We start from the raw sequence: 19792 nt of genomic DNA on the forward strand, positions 1-19792 counted from the left end.
GCCAGCGTGCAGCCAGGAGACGAAGGGCGGCCACCTGTGCCGGAGCGGCCGCGAACGGCAGTGCGAGCGGCGGGAGACGGAAGCAGGGAGCGGACGAAGCAGGGCCTAGGGGAGAGGGCTGACGGGCGCTGGTGGTGGTGGGAGAAGGAGAAGGAGGAGCTGGAGGAGGGCAGGGGCTGAGAGAGTGAGCGAGAGAAGCGGACGCGCGAGGGAGGGGAGGGAAGGGGGGGTCACGCGGGGGCGCGCGCGCGCACCGGGAGCGCGCTCGGAGGCGAGTGGAACTGGATCGGGTTTGCTGCCAGCGGCGTGAGCTTCGGCCGCCATTTTACAACAGCTCCACTCGCGCCGGACACAGGGAGCAGCGAGCACGCGTTGCCCGCACCCGGATCTCCTCGGACAGGATTCCTCCGCCGCAGCCCAACGGGGAGGTAACGACCGCTGGGACCCGGGTCTGGGAAGGGAGCTCCGTGACACTGTGGAGTGAGCTGGGGGAGGGCGGTGCGGGGAGAGACCGGCTTTTCTGGAAAATGGATTCCAAGGGAGAGGGGAGCACGTTGACTGGGGCTGCTCGGGAGTAGGCCGCGGCCCGCGCCGTCACTTCCTCCTCCCCTCCATGTGCTGCCGCCGTCCGGGCTTTGTCTGCGGCGCTCCAGGGAGGAGGCGGCCCCGTGGCCCGCGCGGACCGCGAGCGGCGGCGGAGTTGGTGCTGTCGTGGCCGTCGCCGCGGCGCGGGAGTGGGCGGAGAGGAGCCGGTTCCGTCCCGCAGCCGCGCGGCGGGCTGGGGTGGTGTTTGGGGTCTGGCGGGCGTGGGGCAGTTCGCGGAACGCCCTCACGCCGCCGGCTTGCCGGCCCCGGCCCGCGGGTGGCACCGGCGACCTCCGCGCCGCAGTCACTGCCCGGACCGGCCAGGGGTGGGGGCTTGTACCGTGCGCCCCGGCGCGCGTCTCGGCGGGGCGGGCGGGCGGCCGGGGGTCGCCGGCGCCCGGGGCAGAGAGAGAGCCATGTGTCACGGCCGAGACGGCGGCGCTGGGGGGCGGGGAGAGCCTGTGGCCTGGCGCCGCCGCGGCCTCGGTGTCGAGGGGCGAGGTTGTGCTGCTGCTGCTGGCTGGGGGCTCCGGCCGAGGCTCTCGGTTGCTGTCGGGAGCTGGTGACGGTCGTCTTGGCCTGGGACTCGGTGGGTTGCTGTTGAAGGAAGTTGTAGGACATTTGAAGGCGCGGAGCACGTGTTTCTAATGGGTGGCCGCGGCGGTGAGGCTGCCGCTCTGGGTGCGGAGTCGGGGGCGGGCTTTGGGGTGCGGAGGTGAAGGGTGGAGAAGCGGGGTGGTGGGAAGGTAGCTTGTGTAAGCGCTTTGTTCTTCGCTGGCTGTTGTTACTGATCTTTAAGCGGCAGGCGGGAAAAGCGCGCACTTTAGGGGTTTACCTTTGAGAGGGAAAAGCCCAGCTTTGCTTGCTCCACACACACACACCTCATTCTCTGTACGGGCACAGTTGCATGTGGCACGCTGGCTGGTCCTCGTGCTGGTTGGGCTCCATTTGTAATGTGGTTTTTCCTAGGGAGTGTTAGCAGGTGAGTCAGGGGTGGTGCTAAGGAAAAACGTAGTGGATCCGTCCTTCGGTGCCCCGCGCTCCAAATCTGGCTTGTCAGGCGAAAGTGACTTTAAAGTAAGGCCTATTTAAAGGGATGTATAGGCTGGCTGGCGTAGAAATTGGTAGAGAAAGTCCAGATTGGGGCTCTCATATTGTCCTACCCTTTCTGAAGATCCTAGTTTAATTTTGCTTATTGCGTTTGAACAGATCTCTGGAAACATGGCTACAGAACATGTTAATGGAAATGGTACTGAAGAGCCCATGGATACTACTTCTGCAGTTATCCATTCAGAAAATTTTCAGACATTGCTTGATGCTGGTTTACCACAGAAAGTTGCTGAAAAACTAGATGAAATTTACGTTGCAGGTAAGAACTAACACTTGCAAAATTACATTATGAAATTTTTCTATTGGATTTCTGGCTTTGAACTAAAATAGCAACTTTTTGTGGTTTCCAAGAAATGTGGGACCTGGAGCTTTGCCTTGTTGTGCTAGTAGGTCCTTGTGAACTAGAGGCTAAGGTGTGTAGAGGGCGGGAAGAAGGAAGGGTTAGGTGGTAAAGGCTGGATGGCCAGATGGTTAAGTATATGATGGTAGCAGCAGCTGCTGAATGTTGGGAGCAGCCTGTGTGACTTTTGGGGGTATTTTTATGGTAGGATTCTGGTTAAATAACTTGGAAATTGTAGACTTGTAGTCTGTCTGTCTCGGTGTGGCTGTTGCTTTTTTTAGTGGTATTTGAAATTGAGTGGTGGTTCCTGTGTCATGCTCGGTACTTGTTAGTTGATTTTAGAATTTGTAAGCCTATGTATTTACCTTAGAAATACTCGGTGTTCAGAACTGCCTGACTTAGGATAAGATAAAAAAGTTGATTCATTATTTTAAGTATGGTTGAGAGGCCTTCTTTAGTTCATAATTGCTAAGGTATGTGTTTTTCATTATATAGATAAAGAGGAATGGAAGAATTTGTAATTGGCACCTGCATTGGCAAACATGGCCTTTAAAAAAAAAACTTTCTAAAAATATTAAAAGTTGACAACTAATTAAGTTTTTTCTTTTCCAGGGCTGGTTGCACATAGCGATTTAGATGAAAGAGCTATAGAAGCTTTAAAAGAATTCAATGAAGACGGCGCATTGGCAGTTCTTCAGCAGTTTAAAGACAGTGATCTCTCTCATGTTCAGGTACTGTTAATTTGGTGTCAGTGTAAAGTAGTTTTGACTGTTTTATTCAGTTAGGTATATTTAAGACTTACTCTTGAAAATAATTGGAAAATTCCTTTACAGAACAAAAGTGCCTTTTTATGTGGAGTCATGAAGACTTATAGGCAGAGAGAAAAACAGGGGACCAAAGTTGCAGATTCTAGCAAAGGACCAGATGAAGCAAAAATTAAGGTAAGTCTTTAAAAAGTTTCTTTTTTACTCTTTTTTGTTTGTTGCTTTGACTATTTTCCGGCTTGGCTAACTATTCCTTGGGTGTGAAATTATTCCTTGTGTGTGTGTTGTAATGTTGAGAGTGAACGACCATCAGATGATTTGTTAATGTTTTCTCGTTACTGTTTTTTGAAGTGCCCTGCCTTTAACAGTTTGTTTCTAAACAGCTTGGAAATTTTTCTTGTTACCCATGTAGTCTTTCTTAAATCTGTGCTGTTGGTATTCTAAATAAAAGTTTTGAAGAATTACAGTCAACATATTTTTCATATGAAACCTGCAAGTCCAGGTTAACTGACAGTGGAACCAAAAGGGGAGGGCATCAGCTGACACCATACTGATGGAGAGTGTACTTTTAGCAGTTGATTGCTTTTCTTAGGATTTTCAAGCCCCCAAATGAGTTCAGTATTTTAACACTGCCTTCTTCCTCATTCATTAGTGTGGATCTGATTTGTTCATTTCCAAAAGCAACTTTTAATGATAAGATTGATTACTGTAGACACGCAAATGAAGAAACTGAGGCTGAGAGTAGCAGCTTCCTCTGCCTTCACCCAAGTCGAAGAGTAGTAAAGTCAGCTAGGTTTTGATCTTTGTGTTTTTTAACTGGTGTTGATTTTTTGGTTCATAGAAAATATGATGATCATACTAGTTTTAATGTTGTATGCATAGCATAGTGTGCCCCTGCTCTTGAACCAAGGATTCTAGTTTAAGAAAATTAAGTTATTAGGAAGGGTATGGGTGTCAGTTGTGTTTTAATGGTATAGGAATAGGGAAGTATGGAATCAGTAGTTAATGTATAAAATTGAGGCTTTCAAATGAGTGAATTGTATCTGAACTATAAATCTACTTTTTCCAAAGAAATGGAATATATAGTTGTTACTCGTTGTAATTAGATCAGTTGTAAGTAAATCTACACTGAAAGTTATTAAAATTTTATAAAAAGTTGGAAATTTAGTTTGTGAAACATTCAGTTCTGTCTTTGGAAGGGAGTGGCTTAAAGCTTTTAGTGTGACTTAAATTGTGGCAAGAAATCAGACATTTTTATAGACTATTTTTCAGAGGGAACAAGTGTTTTCCTTTTTGCTTTTAGGGATTGACATAAAACAGGTATTATTTGGGTCATATAAAGATTAAAGTGAAAGAAGCACAGGGATTGCATATGGGAAAAAGGGAAGATGAGCCATTTAATGGTTTAGTTTGTGTGATAGAGATTTGAGTTTATTTTTGTTACTAACCCAATATTGTTAAGCAAATATATGTGGGTATAGTAGAAAAAGACTACTTAAAACGTGTACCAGTTTGTGGACTTTTTTGTTAAAGAGAGTTTAGGAATAGAGTTTTTATCAATTACAGTATCTTTCCGTAACTATTTAATGTTCTTTGGATAGAAATAAGGGCTTCCCTGGTGGCTAAGAAGGTAAAGTGTGTGCCTGCAATGCAGGAGACCCGGATTTGATCACTGGGTCGGGAAGATCCCCTGGAGTAGGAAATGGCAACCCACTCCAGTACTCTTGCTTGGAAAATTCCACGAACGGAGGAGCTTTGTAGGCTATGTCCATGGGGTCGCAGAGAGTTGGTAGAGGTAAAATCTGTCCAGTCTTTTTCATTTAAGGACTAAAATGCTCCTCCCCCTATCACTTAACAGCATTTTGATAAGTTTTATCATGTGCCTGCTATTAGTTTATTTCAAAGTTTATCAGCTAATTATTAGATTCTTTTTATTTAGAAAACTAGTTTTGTGCATTGTGGGTGAGATGGTGGAAAAGGAATAATCTTGCTTTTCCCTTAGGCTAACAGTGGACGACTAGTTTCTACTCTCTTGCTTATAATAAGAGAGAAAAAGAATCTTTTTATGCTCTGAGTTAAATATAAGTTGTATAAATTTTAACAGTTCACTTTCAGGGAGATTATGTGTAGAGATTATATCATGTTGCAGTTTCATAAAGTTTCCAAAATCATTTTGGCTTTTTCTGAGTGATCCATGCTGTCCTGTGAAGCACGGCACTTGAATGTCAAATGAATTAAAGGTTATTTTTTCCTGCATCTCCTCTTAAGTTTCTGGATTTAGTTGGAGGAGTGTAATTTGTAAAGATTGGTGAAACTCCCAGAATGGCAGTAGGTACCTCGGAGTGTGGGTTACTGGAAAATTTGTTGGGTAAGAAAGCTAGGTTTGGGAGAGGTAAGTTATCCACCTCCTCCTTCAGGAGAGAATTTCAGCTTAATTATGCAGTCATTTTTTAGAAGGGCAGACTAAGATATAATTTGCCTTGAGAGTTGTTGATGAATCAATATTTTGTGTTGTTCACTAAGCACTACTCAGTAATTGGAGACCAGAAAATAATTTGACCAGGATCCTGAAACTTTCATTATAAATTAGGGTGTATTATGAATTATAAGCACACATTAAAAAGAGTTCTAAAGCAGACAAAAACCTGTTAGTAGGGAATATTGCCAAGATAAATGAGAAGATTTGAACAAAATTGATTTTTTCATAACTGCTTGCTGCACGGGTGTGGTCTTATGAATGAAATATATTAATGACATATGAACTTTTTAAGGCACTCTTGGAAAGAACAGGCTACACACTCGATGTGACCACTGGACAGAGGAAGTATGGGGGACCGCCTCCAGATTCCGTTTATTCAGGTCAGCAGCCTTCTGTTGGCACTGAGGTAAAGAAACTAAAAACTTGTACCCTTCGTAGTAAATGCACACGTGTCTGGTTGTTTCTTATAGAAATTCTCCATGGTTTTTACTGCATATTTAATTTACAGATATTTGTGGGGAAGATCCCAAGAGATCTGTTTGAGGATGAACTTGTTCCATTGTTTGAAAAAGCTGGACCTATATGGGATCTTCGTTTAATGATGGATCCACTAACAGGTCTCAATAGAGGTTATGCGTTTGTCACTTTTTGTACAAAAGAAGCAGCTCAGGAGGCTGTTAAACTGGTGAGTTTTTTTTCTTTCAGTCTTCACATTTGCTATTTTTAATTAAAGCCAGGCCTTTTCTTTTGTGTTAACTGAATGTTTTTGAAGTGTTGATTAGGCACTGTCTTTCACATTTTCTATGTACATGTTATAGCGGTATCTTCTGCAGGTCTGACTTGGGATCTATACGGTAGTGTGGTGGAGTTATAGTTACTGATTCTTTGAAACATTTGGCTTAGTGATTTTTTAAATTTTAGGAACGTTAAAATGTATAAGAAAGTAACTGTAGTAGACAGGGCTCCTCTTGGACCATATCTGGCTATTCCTTTTTTAGAAATGTTTCATGAAGACATTGTGATGATAACTTTCTAGTTAATGAAATAAGGGATTTTATGGTGAGTGGCAGTATTTGATTTAAAAATAGCATATGTCAGGTGAGGACCTAGGTATTTTCCCAATTTAAAGACTTTTAATATTTCAAGTTGTGGCTTATGTAACTCTTTCTAATTAGTTTATTAAATTCTGTGACTCAAGTGGTTTTTACATTTTGTAGTTGAAGATGTCATAAGTTAATTTCAATCCAAGAAATATATCAAAAAGTGCAGCTGGGGAGGAACTTTTTGTAAATGGTTCACTATGGCAGACGTTTGTTTTTGCACGGTCTGACTTAACGTGTTACATGGGTAATTCTAAGCAAACTTGAAATTCTGGTTATTCCTGAATTTTATTTTTTCTTTCCTCACTGTCATCTATATTACATTTTAAGGCAAACCTTAAGGAGAAAAAGGAAACATACACTTGATTTAGCTTTCTGTGTAACTTGCATCTCTCCATTGGTGTGTGTAATTGAATATTGTAAGGTTAACTTTAGAAAAGTATGCTACTTGGGAAGAATAAAGAATGCAGGATTTTGGGTATTTCTGTTTAAATCAAGGCTGGTTTTTCCCTTCTTTCAAAGAATGCTATTTCAGAAGGGAGAGTGTATAGCTCTCTAGTGTTCCGTTCATTGGTAACCTGTGAACTGTCAAGATTTTAGTTTGACACAGTTAAAGTAAAATTGAGGACTTTTTAGGGTTCTGAAAAGATAAACTGTAGATATCATCCAGCTGAATCTAAAAGAATAGAACATTTTGCCAGATAGTAATAAAGTAGCGGCAAGTTTTAATGCGTAAATGTAGAGTGATTGAGAAGGCAATGAGCTATCTTATCTTACTACAAAAAGCTCATGTAGAATTTAATGATGTCAGACCCAGTTTATTTGTTAGGTATTACATAAAGCTTAGTTTTGTTTAGTGGTGTGATTACTTAGTATTACAAGTAATGATACATGTATTTATTAATATTTTTAATAGGAATTATTAAACCAACACTTAACTAAATTTCTGCTGCCAAAATACACCAATTATGGTAGGTCCTCACTAGAATATTTCTAGGTGATGTTCAGAATCTTTATAGTAAAGAAACATAATTAGAAGAAGATACATAATAATCCAGTCCTAACATGACAATTTTGAGTGCCAGTAAATACACATGAAATATGTTTCGGTTTGGGCAGTTGCCTTGGCTTGACATAATGTAGTCCAAAATTGCATTGCTGTAGGCTTAAAGTTGTCTTAATAACATAGTTAAGTTTTTGACTGTAACACAGAAGTTTCCAGATAGGCAAACAGCTATTTTGATTGGTCTAGGAATAGCTCTTGTCCTAAATAAATCTTTTTACATTTTTTTTTTCCTGGGTTTGGATTTGAGTCCTTATCTGGGGGGGAATAATTACTTTTTGCTGTCTAATCAATAAGAGGCTCTGCACTTTAGTGTCTTTCTAAAGATAGTACTGGGATGTTAGCAATGGGATGAATTGGATGTATTGTTACTGCTTTTTCTGAAGAGATGTTTTACCATAGCTAGGATTATTGTGATGCTAGAATTGGGAGACTTGCCTTAGTACAACAGTGAAAGAAAGGACTAGGCTTTTGAGGAAATGAAACATTCTAGAGAAATAAAAAACTGAAGTTGATTTGGATGTTTTTGCTACCTTGTTTTGACTCCTGGATATGAGTAACACCCCAAATGTATTTTCTAAGGAAGCATATTGAAGACTGTTCCTACTTGGGTCATATCACAATTCTGCTGGAATTACAGCTTTATCAAAGAAGTTTTTATATAAGATAGTTGAACTGTTCTAGTTGTACATAATCAAATGTTGAGAAAATGCCTTTTTTACATTATTTATAGATCAGATAAGATTGAAGCAGCATCACTTTTTGCTTTCCTATACTTTGAGTATCTTGAGAAATACCTTAGATTGAGATAGTTTATATATATTTGGTCTTGACCTCCAATAAAAACTGTAGATTTTAAGTTTGCATCTGAATTACTTGTAGAAATGGGTTGATGTTAACAGCTGAAGAGACATGAAGTTATAAGCAACTGCAAACTTCTTAGTCACCCTGTTTTCAGCTAACATCTGCCTTGTATTTGGGGGAATAAGAAAATATATCTCTAAATGATGATAGTCTAGCCGTGGAAGCAAGATCTCGATTTGCGAAAAGGTGTGTAATAGCCCACTTGGGTGCTTGTTGGGGCGTAGGAGCTGTGTTCTGTGCCACAGTATCACTTTGAAATTCCACTGCAGCCCATTCTTCAAGGTAAGTGGAATAACTTCTTTCTGCAGTGAATAAATAGACTGGGTGGCTTGCCCAAGGCCGTGCAGGCTTAGTTTATTTAGCGTGTTCTTACTGTTAACTGGACATAACAGTTTAAACCAGCAGTATATGTTATGTTGCCAGTAAGCCTGATTCTTTGTTTAGTGGTTTAGGTGGTTTTAAAAAGTGTTGAGTGTAAGTCTTCTCTGCTGCCAGATTTATTTCTGGCATCTAACCGGTTTGTACCATCTTCCTGCCACCCTAGTCTCAGGCACCATTTGAAGAGTCCTAGCTAGTCTCATTGCTTCCCGTTGCCCCCTCTACAGTCTTACCCTTTACCGTGTAGGTTAGATCTAATGGCTTCTAAACAAGGCTCTATAAAAAATGCTTAGATGTACTTAAAGTTATTTCTTGACTTTGTAAGATTATTTGCCTCTCTCTTCCCTTCAGAGAATTTGCTCTTTTTCTGCATCTCTGACATTCAGAACAGTGCCACTGTAGAATAGGTGCTGGATAAATAACCTGGTCGGCTGACCGGTGCTGTCTACTGAAAGGTTTTCTGGCATTCCTTTGCGATTGTTCTCTGCTACCATCAGCCCTAGGGATTAACAAAGATTTCATGGGGAGGGTGACACTCTCTCCTGTGCAGCATTTGGTGTTGTCACAAACTCCAAGAGGAACGCAGGCAGGTGTGTGTGTGTATTTGTACGTGTGCTTCTGGATTTGGAGCCCAGGGCAACTGGCTCTGCAAGTGCCATTATGGTCCAATACAGTGGAAGAGTCTTACTGAAAAAACTTTTCTTGCGAAGACTGGAATACTGACCTCTATTTACACATTAAGGGTTGTGACTTTAATAGCCAATGATGATTTATTCACCACAGTGGTTGTATACACCAGTGTACAACCACTTCAGTGAATGCAGCTGACAAGAGAGGTCCACAAAGTATTTTAAGTAGCAATTAGCAAATGTTTACTGTGAACAACATGGAAACTTTCACTATGAGTGTAGTTTGATCCAGTTCTTGACTTTGGGGTTTCTGGAACATGAGGGACTAACTGCATTTAATTAAAGTGGAAGCTGGTAGGTCACAGGGTAAGAAAGGATGCAGGGATAGATTGCTGTGAGTTGGGGTGTTGGAGAAGGCTTTGTCCTAAAGAGGTTTGAGTAGGGAGGCAGTGAAGGAAATACATGAATTGAGTTGAAGCAGTGTTTTGTGGGAAGAAAGATGAGACTTGTTTAAGTGAATGCTAAAAGGCAGTAGTCATTGACTCCCGGGCTGAGTTGCATGGTGCCATTGAAGTTTTGAGCATTAGTGTAGGTTGCATGATGTAAATATGTTATAGATTGTATTTCTTTTTTCCTTATCAGTGATTTGAATGAGGGTATAGTTGGACTGGTTGAAATGTTTGGTGACTTGAATCTACATGTGGTGATAAATGCTATGGGGGATGACAAAATAAGGATCTGAAAAGATATTGATGACCTGGGACAGTGGTTTATACCAGAAGGTGGAACTGAGTGGGGTTGGAAGTCAGGTCCTATACACAGCTTACTCACAAGTAAACTAGTGTGTCAGCAATGTGGTATGACTGCCAAATAAGCCGAGATAATCTTGGACTGCATGTTATAGAAGCCAGTGTTTGGAAGTGTTAGAATAGTCTCCAGCTTATTCCAGAGTCCTCAGTTTTAGCCTGCATTTGTATTGTTGTGTTATGAATGTCACTATTTCGTGACACTCTTGGAGGCACTTTCCAATTTCAGAGAGGGAATGATTAGCCAAGCAAAGAGGACTGAGTCGTAGGCCTTGTGTGTAGATATGTGAAGTGCCTCATTCGGGGGAGATAAGAGATTTAATGAAGAATTTTTAGGGAAGTAGGTTTGACTCAATGTAAAGAAGACTTAAGTGGACAGTCTTGGGAGGCAGCTGTTTTGCTGCTATAAGGAGAGTTAGGACTGAGCAACTACTTCTGGATCAGATTCCAAATCTGAGGTTGCTCAGTTTCTGGGGATTTGTTGACTGATTGGCTATGTATGAGGCAAGGGAAAGAGTGACTTCGTGTTTTTGAGCCTGGGTGATGGGAATGTTCCAGGCTGTACAACTCATTTTGGTGTTCTGAAATACTGAAACTATATTGGTTCATCTTTGTTTTATTTGATTACCTCACTGCTACTGGATCTGAAAGCTAGATTTCTAAAACTTGTTAATTTCAGTGCCAACTTTCCTAGAGTTTGGAAAAGATCACATTTTTTTATCTTGATACCATCATATAGTCCTGAGAGTAAGGGTTTATCAGCATTAAATTAGAATCTCTAGTAAGCATCAGAACAGCTGTTTTGTGTAATGCCTTTCTACCATCTAAGTCATTGTTACTCACCTGCTAGGATGTAAAGTTTAATTTTGACTTTAAGATGGTAGATTGGCCTTAAAAATGCTAGAGTAAGAAAAGTTAACTCAAATATACATATAAAAGTGCATGCTTAATCTGTAGATGCGGACATTGCTTTGAAAATGTTTATTTCTAGATACTTTTGCTTCATTTGGACAATGCCCTGAGGGTCTTTTTTCCTTTAATGACTTCACTGGAGAGCCAGTTTACTCTCTCTGGGTCAGTTAAAAATGTTTCAGTTTTTTTTTTTTTTTAATGTTTCAGTTTTTTTTTAAAAAAAAGTGGATGAAGAGTTACAGTTTTCTTTATAAATCTTGCTAAATATTCATAGCTTCCTATTGTTCAGACTGAATAAATGAATGCTAAGTTGCTTCAGTCGTGTCTGGCTCTTTGTGACCCCATGGACTATAGCACACCAGGCCCCTCTGTTCATGGAATTCTCCAGGCAAGAATACTGGAGTGGGTTTCCATTTCCTTCTCCGGGGGATCTTCCCCAGCCATGGATCAAACTTGTGTCTTTTACATCTCCTGCACTGTCAGGCAGGTTCTTGACCTCTGGTGTCATCTGGGAACCTACCAGGTCTGACTATTGTTCAGACTACTGTCATTTTAAATACCCTCTACCTACCCTGCCTTGATTAACCAGAGCAGGGCTAGTGAGGATAGGTTAGAAGGGAAGAAACTTTTCTTATATGGGAAATAATGGCAACAGTTATCACCATTTTGAAGCAGCATTATTAAGTATATAGCCCCTGGTCTTAGAATATTTGGAAAACAGAGATACAAAAAAGGGAGTGATAACAAGTTCTGTCATCTTCAAAGTAACTCCTCTTTCTCCCTTTTCCTTTTAAAACTTTGTATTCCATTCCATTTTTTCCCCCTGATTTTAGTGGGGTTTTTTTTTGTCAACTTCTGGAATTACAGACTAAATGACCAAATTGAAAGTCATTGATTTGTCGCTAAGGCTGGCTACTTGATGCTTACATGTAAAAATCTAGGGAATGTACATGTCTTAAATAGTTTATTGTGTTCTTAGATTAACTTACTTATGTAGTCTCATTGTCCATAATCCCGTGCAGTGATGGATTCAACCATAGGTCTACTATCTGCAGATAACTGCGTATTTCTACTTTTAAGAGGTGTTTGGTCTAAATACAAATAGTATGAGAAAACAAAGTCCAGGGCAGTATTTCTTAACCTCAGCACTGTTTTAGACTAGGTAAGTATTACGCTGGCTATTTTGTGAATTATAGGATGTTTGGTAACATCTCTGACCTCTACTTACCCACTAAATGCTAACAGCAAGTCCCACCTCGAGTTGACCAAAATCTGCCTGTTTTTTTTTTTTTTTTTATTAGTTGGAGGCCAATCACTTCACAACATTTCAGTGGGTTTTGTCATACATTGATATGAATCAGCCATGGATTTACACGTATTCCCCATCCCGATCCCCGCTCCCACCTCCCTCTCCACCCGATTCCTCTGGGTCTTCCCAGTGCACCAGGCCGGAGCACTTGTCTCATGCATCCCACCTGGGCTGGTGATCTGTTTCACCATAGATAGTATACATGCTGTTCTTTTGAAATATCCCACCCTCACATTCTCCCACAGAGTTCAAAAGTCTGTTCTGTATTTCTGTGTCTCTTTTTCTGTTTTGCATATAGGGTTATTGTTACCATCTTTCTAAATTCCATATATATGTGTTAGTATGCTATAATGTTCTTTATCTTTCTGGCTTACTTCACTCTGTATAAGGGGCTCCAGCTTCATCCATCTCATTAGGACTGGTTCAAATGAATTCTTTTTAATGGCTGAGTAATATTCCATGGTGTGTATGTACACCACACACCACAGCTTCCTTATCCATTCATCTGCTGATGGGCATCTCGGTTGCTTTCATGTCCTGGCTATTATAAACAGTGCTGCGATGAACATTGGGGTGCACGTGTCTCTTTCAGATCTGGTTTCCTCAGTGTGTATGCCCAGAAGTGGGATTGCTGGGTCATATGGCAGTTCTATTTCCAGTTTTTTAAGAAATCTCCACTGCCTGTTTATAGTCAACAAGCCGTGTCTCAACTCTTTTGTGATCCCATGGACTGTAGCCCATCAGGCTTCTCTGTCCATGGGATTTCCCAGGCAAGAAGACTGGAGTGGGTTGCCATTTTCTTCTCCAGGGTATGGAACCTGCCTCTCCTGCACTGGCAGGCAGATTCTTCACCGCTAAGCCACTAGGTCTAGTTGACCAAAATCTGTCTAGACATTGTCAAATGTGCCTCCCCACTCCCTGGGCAAAATCACACCTGTTGAGAACTACTAATCTGTGTTAACATAGAAGGGTGTTTTTATTGGTCCTTATAGGATTTAGGGATTGCAAAGTATTTGATTGAGCTCAAGTCTACAGGTATGCAGAAGAGATTTCGATGGTGAAGTTTCAGGGAAAGCATCAGAGGCGTAGAAGTGTGAGAAAACTGACATCATTAGCCAAGATTACAATAGTGTGGAGAAAGGGAAGAAGTGGGAGGAATTTTAGGATGGACTTACTGATGTCCAGCTATTTGAACTTTGTTTTGCTGATGGGGAGTCATTGAGGGATATTTTTTCCCCCAATAGGCAAAATTATGATTTAAAAAAAAGAATGTATCTGGCATAAGTGTGAAGACTAGAGGTAGTCTTGGGATCATGATGACCAGTCAGTCAGTTCAGTCGCCCACTGTTTGCTATCTCATGAACTGCAGCATGGCAGGCTTCCCTGTCCATCATCAACTCTTGGAGCCTATTCAAATTCATGTCTGTCGAGTTGTTGATGCCATCCAACCATCTCCTCCTCTGTCTGCCCCTTCTTCTCCTGCCTTCACTCTCTCCCAGCATCAGAGTCTTTTCCAATGAATCTCTTCTTCACATTAGGTGGCCAGAGTATTGGAGTTTCAGCTTCAGCATCAGTCCTACCAATGAATATTGAGGATTTCCTTTAAGATTGACTGCTTTGATCTCCTTGCAGTCCAAGGGACTCTCAAGAGTCTTCTCCAACACCACAGTTCAAAATGATGACCAGAGACTTGGCTAAGTGTGAACTGAGTCAGTGGGCGTCAGAAAGTACAAAAAACTCTTGTGAACTGGAGGCAGAGATGTTTGAACTTCATGTTTAAATTTGAATACCTGGAGATAATGGAGAGAGGAACAGTGAGGAATCAGTTTTCTGACTGAGCTGTATTTCCTTCACTCATACCTTGTGTACCTGTTGCACAAGAATCAGAATAACAGGGATAGGAGCTTTTTGGGTTTTGCCTCTATGGTTTTGTTGCCTTTTATGAATTAGGGTCACTTGAAGCTTGTTTACATTTTACTATAGTTTTATAGTTGTTTCTATACTTATACCATAATCTACTTGTCTTTTCCAATGTTATCATAGGCTTGATGAAAATGAAATGTGGGGGGGAATGTTGAGCCAGATTCAGAATTTGTTCTCCTTTTAGATGTAAGGAGTTGAAGCTGAAAAATTGTTACTGTAACTTTTTATGAGTGGTTAGGGGAGATGGAAAAATAAGGTTGAAGTGCTGATTAACAGAAAGGCAGAAAGCTTGTTGGCGATTTGAATCCATTTTCCTTACATGGAAATAGTCAGCAGGATGCATTTAAGTAGAAAACAAGGTATTGTGTAATCAGTAATTTGGAATTTAAGCTGCTTACAGATTTGATTCTTAATCAGATTTGCTAAATTTCAAGGACTTGACAATTTTTGGTTTAGTTCGTAAACGTGATCAGTGTGTCTTGTTGTTACAGTCTTCCTATGTCTCAGATTATAATTTTTTAAAGGACAGAAATACTTGATAAACTTGAGTTGAATTTTTAGTTTGTTAAAAGATTTTGCTTTTGTGTATGGGATTTGTGTGTCTTTCTGTAATAAGCACCTATCATAGGATATTGTAAGTATTTTTAAAACATGGTGCACTTTTCCCCCTTTCAGTATAATAATCACGAAATTCGTTCTGGAAAACACATTGGTGTCTGCATCTCGGTTGCCAACAACAGGCTTTTTGTGGGCTCTATTCCTAAGAGTAAAACCAAGGAACAGATTCTTGAAGAATTTAGCAAAGTAACAGGTAAGTTGGATTTATTTGGAAGGAGGTGCAAGTTGTAATACTTAAGGTAATTGCATACTTCTATGTGCCAAGCACTGTTTTAAGCACTACATTTATTGACTCATTATATTCTTTCTATAGCCATGTAAGATAGGTATCTGCATATTTCAGACATGGAATCACAAGGTTTTGGGAAATAACTTGCTGAATGTTAGGTAGGTAGTAAGGAATACGTCTGGGATTTGAACTCAATCTGCACAGTCATTGTTGTGCTTCCCGTTTTGGAAGATTGTATTTCTTTGTGTGTTTTTATGCCTGTTGAGGTGCTGGTTGACATTCTTAGTAAAAATATTTGGTAGGTCATGACTTGAATTTCTAAATTATAGGAATAGTGTGAGTACTCTTGGTACATTGTCTTTGAATTTAAGTTTCCAAGTGACAGGGTTTTATAAGAAAATAATTTTGTCTGCCTAGAATGTATTTAACAAATTATCAGCCTGTTACCAGTTTCCAGGATCATTTGCAATTCTTACACAGTGTTAAGATAGTCTATTTCATTTGACGTAAACATACTGATTCGTGAGGCCAGGAGAGTGCCATTAAAAATTAGGTTTTACTTGGATGGGATAAAACATTCTATACTTCTGGTTTTCCTAAAACAGCTTTGTAAAGATTTCATGCCTCTCTGTTGTCTAATTAATGAAAGCAGAATAGTTCTCAGGTCTAAGTAAAAAGGGGACTTTTTTTTTTTAATGGAGATTTTTGCATTAGGAATACTTGGGAAAGTGTGGATTAGGTTAAGTTATCTGGACCAGTATTTTTGAGCTGGACAGTATTTTTGAGTATATTTTTTATATATATTAAAATATATATTTTAATATATCTGGACCAAACCAACATTTTCAGTATATTATCTCTTGTAACGATAAGAGATTAGTTTTCACTTTGATATTTAAGTATAATATTAGCAAAAAAATCTTTTGATCTGCTTATTCTTGCTTATTTTATCTAATTTGCCTGGAATGGTTGCTTCCTTTCAGAGGGTCTTACAGACGTCATTTTATACCACCAACCAGACGACAAGAAAAAAAACAGAGGCTTTTGTTTCCTTGAATATGAAGATCACAAAACAGCTGCCCAGGCAAGACGTAGGTTAATGAGTGGTAAAGTCAAGGTCTGGGGAAATGTTGGAACTGTTGAATGGGCTGATCCTATAGAAGATCCTGATCCTGAGGTTATGGCAAAGGTAATGACAGTTGGGTTAAAATTTTTCTTTGTGGTGTTGGTGGGAGCAGCAGAAGGCTTTAGAGAGTGGAGGAAAACTGTGTGTGCTTTTTTAAACTATGCTTTGAAAGTGAGAGAAGTGTTCTATGTTAAAGGCCACACACCAGAAATAAATAACAAGTTCATGGAGGGTGAATATAGAAATTATTCATGGATCCTCAGCCATAGTTGCATAGCCATCATAACCTTCATGAAGTAGTTAGCCTACATGCTGTGGAGATGACTGACTTTCATTTCTGTGTGGATTCAAAGGGCAATTTCTGTAAGTTTTTGAGAATGGCGCCATCTGATTACATGGTTTTTATGTTAAAAGTCCTACTCCTAAAAATAGTGAACTGTACTGGCCTCAGCGGAGCTGCTGCAGTTACAGGTTTGGCTATTATTAGGTACCCTGCTTCAGCAGTCAGTTGAGACATCTATGAGAACAAATGTCTCTTGAGCCAGCACTTTACCGTTTTACCAGAGTGCAGTTCACAGTCAGGTTACTCCACCCGTTGTCTTCTTAAGAATCCTCTTTAATGGTGATAGGCCAGCAAATAGAGTGAGTTCCCTTAAATAAGGAAAGGAGTGTGAAGTATCAGAGCTGTGAATATTAAACGGTAAATATTCTTGAGGACAGAGATACTTGGATTCTTTTTTTTTTCCTTTGGCTTATTCAAAGCTTTCATTAGTTAGTCCTTTAGATTAAGAAATTCAGATGCTAATTCAGGTATTTTAGGAGAAAGTGATAATATTTTTTAGCCAGGTTAAATTTGTAGTTGTATTTTGAGGATCTTTCAGGATTGGAAGAGTTTAACTTAACAATGCTTTGAATATTCTTCCCTATGAAGGGTTTCAGTTAGTTTTGACTTGCTTTGTTAAGTTCAACTGCTTTTTAAGATGGCATAGTATTCAATTTGGAGAAGGAAATGGCATCCCACTCCAGTATTCTTGCCTGGAAAATCCCATGGACGGAGGAGCCTGGTAGGCTACAGTCCAGGGGTAGCAAAGAGTCGGACATGACTGAGCAACTTGACTTTCATGTTTCACTCTCATGCATTGGAGAAGGAAATGGCAGCCCACTCCAGTGTTCTTGCCTGGAGAATCCCAGGGACGGGGGAGCCTGGTGGGCTGCCGTCTGTGGGGTCGCACAGGGTCGGACACGACTGAAGCGACTCAGCAGCAGCAGTTGTCACATTATTAGGAAATAACCACCTCCATTTTGATTGTAAAATAATAACTAATGGAAAGTACTAGGACTTGCCCTGTGGCTCATCTGGTAAAGAATCTGCCTGCAATGCAGGAGACCCTGGTTCGATCCCTGGGTTGGGAACATCCCCTGCAGAAGGAAAAGGCTACCCACTCCAGTATTCTGGCCTGGAGAATCCCATGGGGTCACAAAGAGTGGAACACGGCTGAGTGACTCTCACTTCACTTCAGAGAATACTGTGCATAGCGTGTTTGGTTTTTAAGCAGCAAGTACAGTGGTTTCCCACGCACACCTGCCCCCATACCTGCACAGCCTCCCCCCATCAGCATCCTTGCTAGAGTGGTGCGTGGTTAAAATCAGTGATCTAAATTAAAAGGTTTATAATTCAGTCTTTCCATTAGGATTCACTTTTGGTGTTCTACATCCTATAGATTTGACAAACGTATATCTTGTATCCATCATCATAGTATCATACAGAATATTTTTATTGCCTTAAGAATTCTTCGTGATTGCCTCTTCATCTCTTCTCCTTCATTCCTGGCAAATATTGCTCTTTTTTACTATCTCCATAGCTTTGTCCTTTTCCAAATGTCATATACATAGTTGGAATCATATAGTATGTAACATTTAAGGTACCTTCTTTTATTCCATGTCTTTTCATGGCTTGATGGCCCATTTCTTGTTTAGTACTAAGTAATATTCCATTGTCTGAATGAACTGCAGTTTATCCAATCACCTACTGAAGAACAGCTTTGTTGCTTCCAAGTTTTGGCAGTTATGATTTCAGGGGTACGTGCAGGCTTTTGTGTGGACATGTTTTCACCTCTTTTGAGTAAGTATCAGGGAGTGTGATTAGTGGATCATATGGTACAAAAGTAAGTTTAGTTTTGTAAGAAGCTGCCAAAATTGTATAGTTTTGCATCTAACGCAGTGAATATGTTGTTCAACATTCTCCACAGCATTTGATGGTGTTAGTGTTTTGTATTTTGGCCGGTCGTTCTAATAGTTTGTAATGATATCTCACTGGTTTAGATAATGTGATACTGAGCATCTCTTCTTGTGCTTAGTCACCATCTGTGCGTCTTTGAGATGTCTGTTTAGAATTTTGCCCACTAAATTCAGTAGCTCCTTAATGTTTGTCCAAATGAGTTGAAAATTTAGTCTAGTTTATTTAGTCTAATGGATTGTGACTAAAGTTTGCAGGGTTGAGGTGGTGGCATCTTGTAAATTTAATCGTTTGGAAATACATAGAAGTTTCTGTTTCTTAAATTTCAGGTTAAAGTGCTGTTTGTACGCAACCTGGCTAATACTGTAACAGAAGAGATTTTAGAAAAGGCATTTAGTCAGTTTGGGAAACTGGAACGAGTGAAGAAATTAAAAGATTATGCATTCATTCATTTTGATGAACGGGATGGTGCTGTCAAGGTAAATAACTAGGGGAGTAATCATAGGTATCTAATTAACAGCTAATGATTTTTAGTTATCCTGAATCAGGTCGTGTAATCTACTCAAGCTAACCTTTATTGGCCTTGGGAGATTGCATCACTAAATCAAAAATATGCGTTGAAGAGCTGGATTTTTAAATCAAAGAATCTTGTTTTGTCTCATTCTTCTGAAATTAACGATAAATGATTTTTCTTTTTAACTTTAAGTAAATCACAGTTGTGAAAGGTCTACTTGTATTCATCAGTACCTAATTTTTTTTAAGGCTATGGAAGAAATGAATGGCAAAGACTTGGAAGGAGAAAATATTGAAATTGTTTTTGCTAAACCACCAGATCAGAAAAGGAAAGAAAGAAAAGCTCAAAGGCAAGCTGCAAAGAATCAAATGTAAGTGAAAGTTGTACAGATTTTAATAATTGATTAGTGAATAACAAATGTTCCTCAAACCTGTTAAAAACAAATCCATAGCATGCTTTTACCTTTTAAAGAAGACTTGGAGTTTGATTTGAAAGCTTTGAGTCAAAGATAAATGCCGAGAATCTCGAGAAATATTTATTGAGTTCTTGCTATTGCATATAAGTGAAAAATCAATCTAGGATATTTTCTATTATATTTTATAGAATGTGCTCCTGAATATGTGTGTTAAATGTTAAAAATTCCAAAGTCTTGACAAGATATTTAGTTAAATGGTGGAATTTTTTCTCTGAGGAAGGAAATACAAAATCGCTGATTAAAATTCTGCTTCCTTTGTACCAAAGAGAGAGTTCTTTACCAATACATAGTGCCCATTACTGGCATCCCAAACATTTCATATACTAACTACG

General features: G+C 40.1%; 1 protein-coding gene across 4 annotated transcripts in view; it reads left to right on the top strand.

Moving 5' to 3' along the window:
* The first annotated feature begins 275 nt into the window (after positions 1–275).
* SYNCRIP (synaptotagmin binding cytoplasmic RNA interacting protein) overlaps positions 276–19792 on the top strand; it is a 28638-nt gene continuing 9121 nt past the window's right edge. For 2 of the 4 annotated variants that reach the window (XM_061131726.1, XM_061131727.1), the window contains exons 1-10: positions 286–428; positions 1795–1954; positions 2648–2766; positions 2869–2976; positions 5571–5684; positions 5787–5963; positions 14938–15073; positions 16093–16298; positions 18801–18950; positions 19234–19355. In XM_061131726.1, coding sequence (XP_060987709.1) covers positions 1807–1954; positions 2648–2766; positions 2869–2976; positions 5571–5684; positions 5787–5963; positions 14938–15073; positions 16093–16298; positions 18801–18950; positions 19234–19355 — 1280 coding nt within the window. In that variant the 5' untranslated portion in view covers positions 286–428; positions 1795–1806. Of the gene's footprint in view, positions 429–1794; positions 1955–2647; positions 2767–2868; positions 2977–5570; positions 5685–5786; positions 5964–14937; positions 15074–16092; positions 16299–18800; positions 18951–19233; positions 19356–19792 lie in introns of all 4 variants that reach the window. The other 2 variants (XM_061131729.1, XM_061131728.1) reach the window with 2 other exon arrangements.

Source organism: Dama dama, chromosome 28 (assembly GCF_033118175.1).
Source record: "Dama dama isolate Ldn47 chromosome 28, ASM3311817v1, whole genome shotgun sequence".
Taxonomy (NCBI): Eukaryota; Metazoa; Chordata; class Mammalia; order Artiodactyla; family Cervidae; genus Dama; species Dama dama.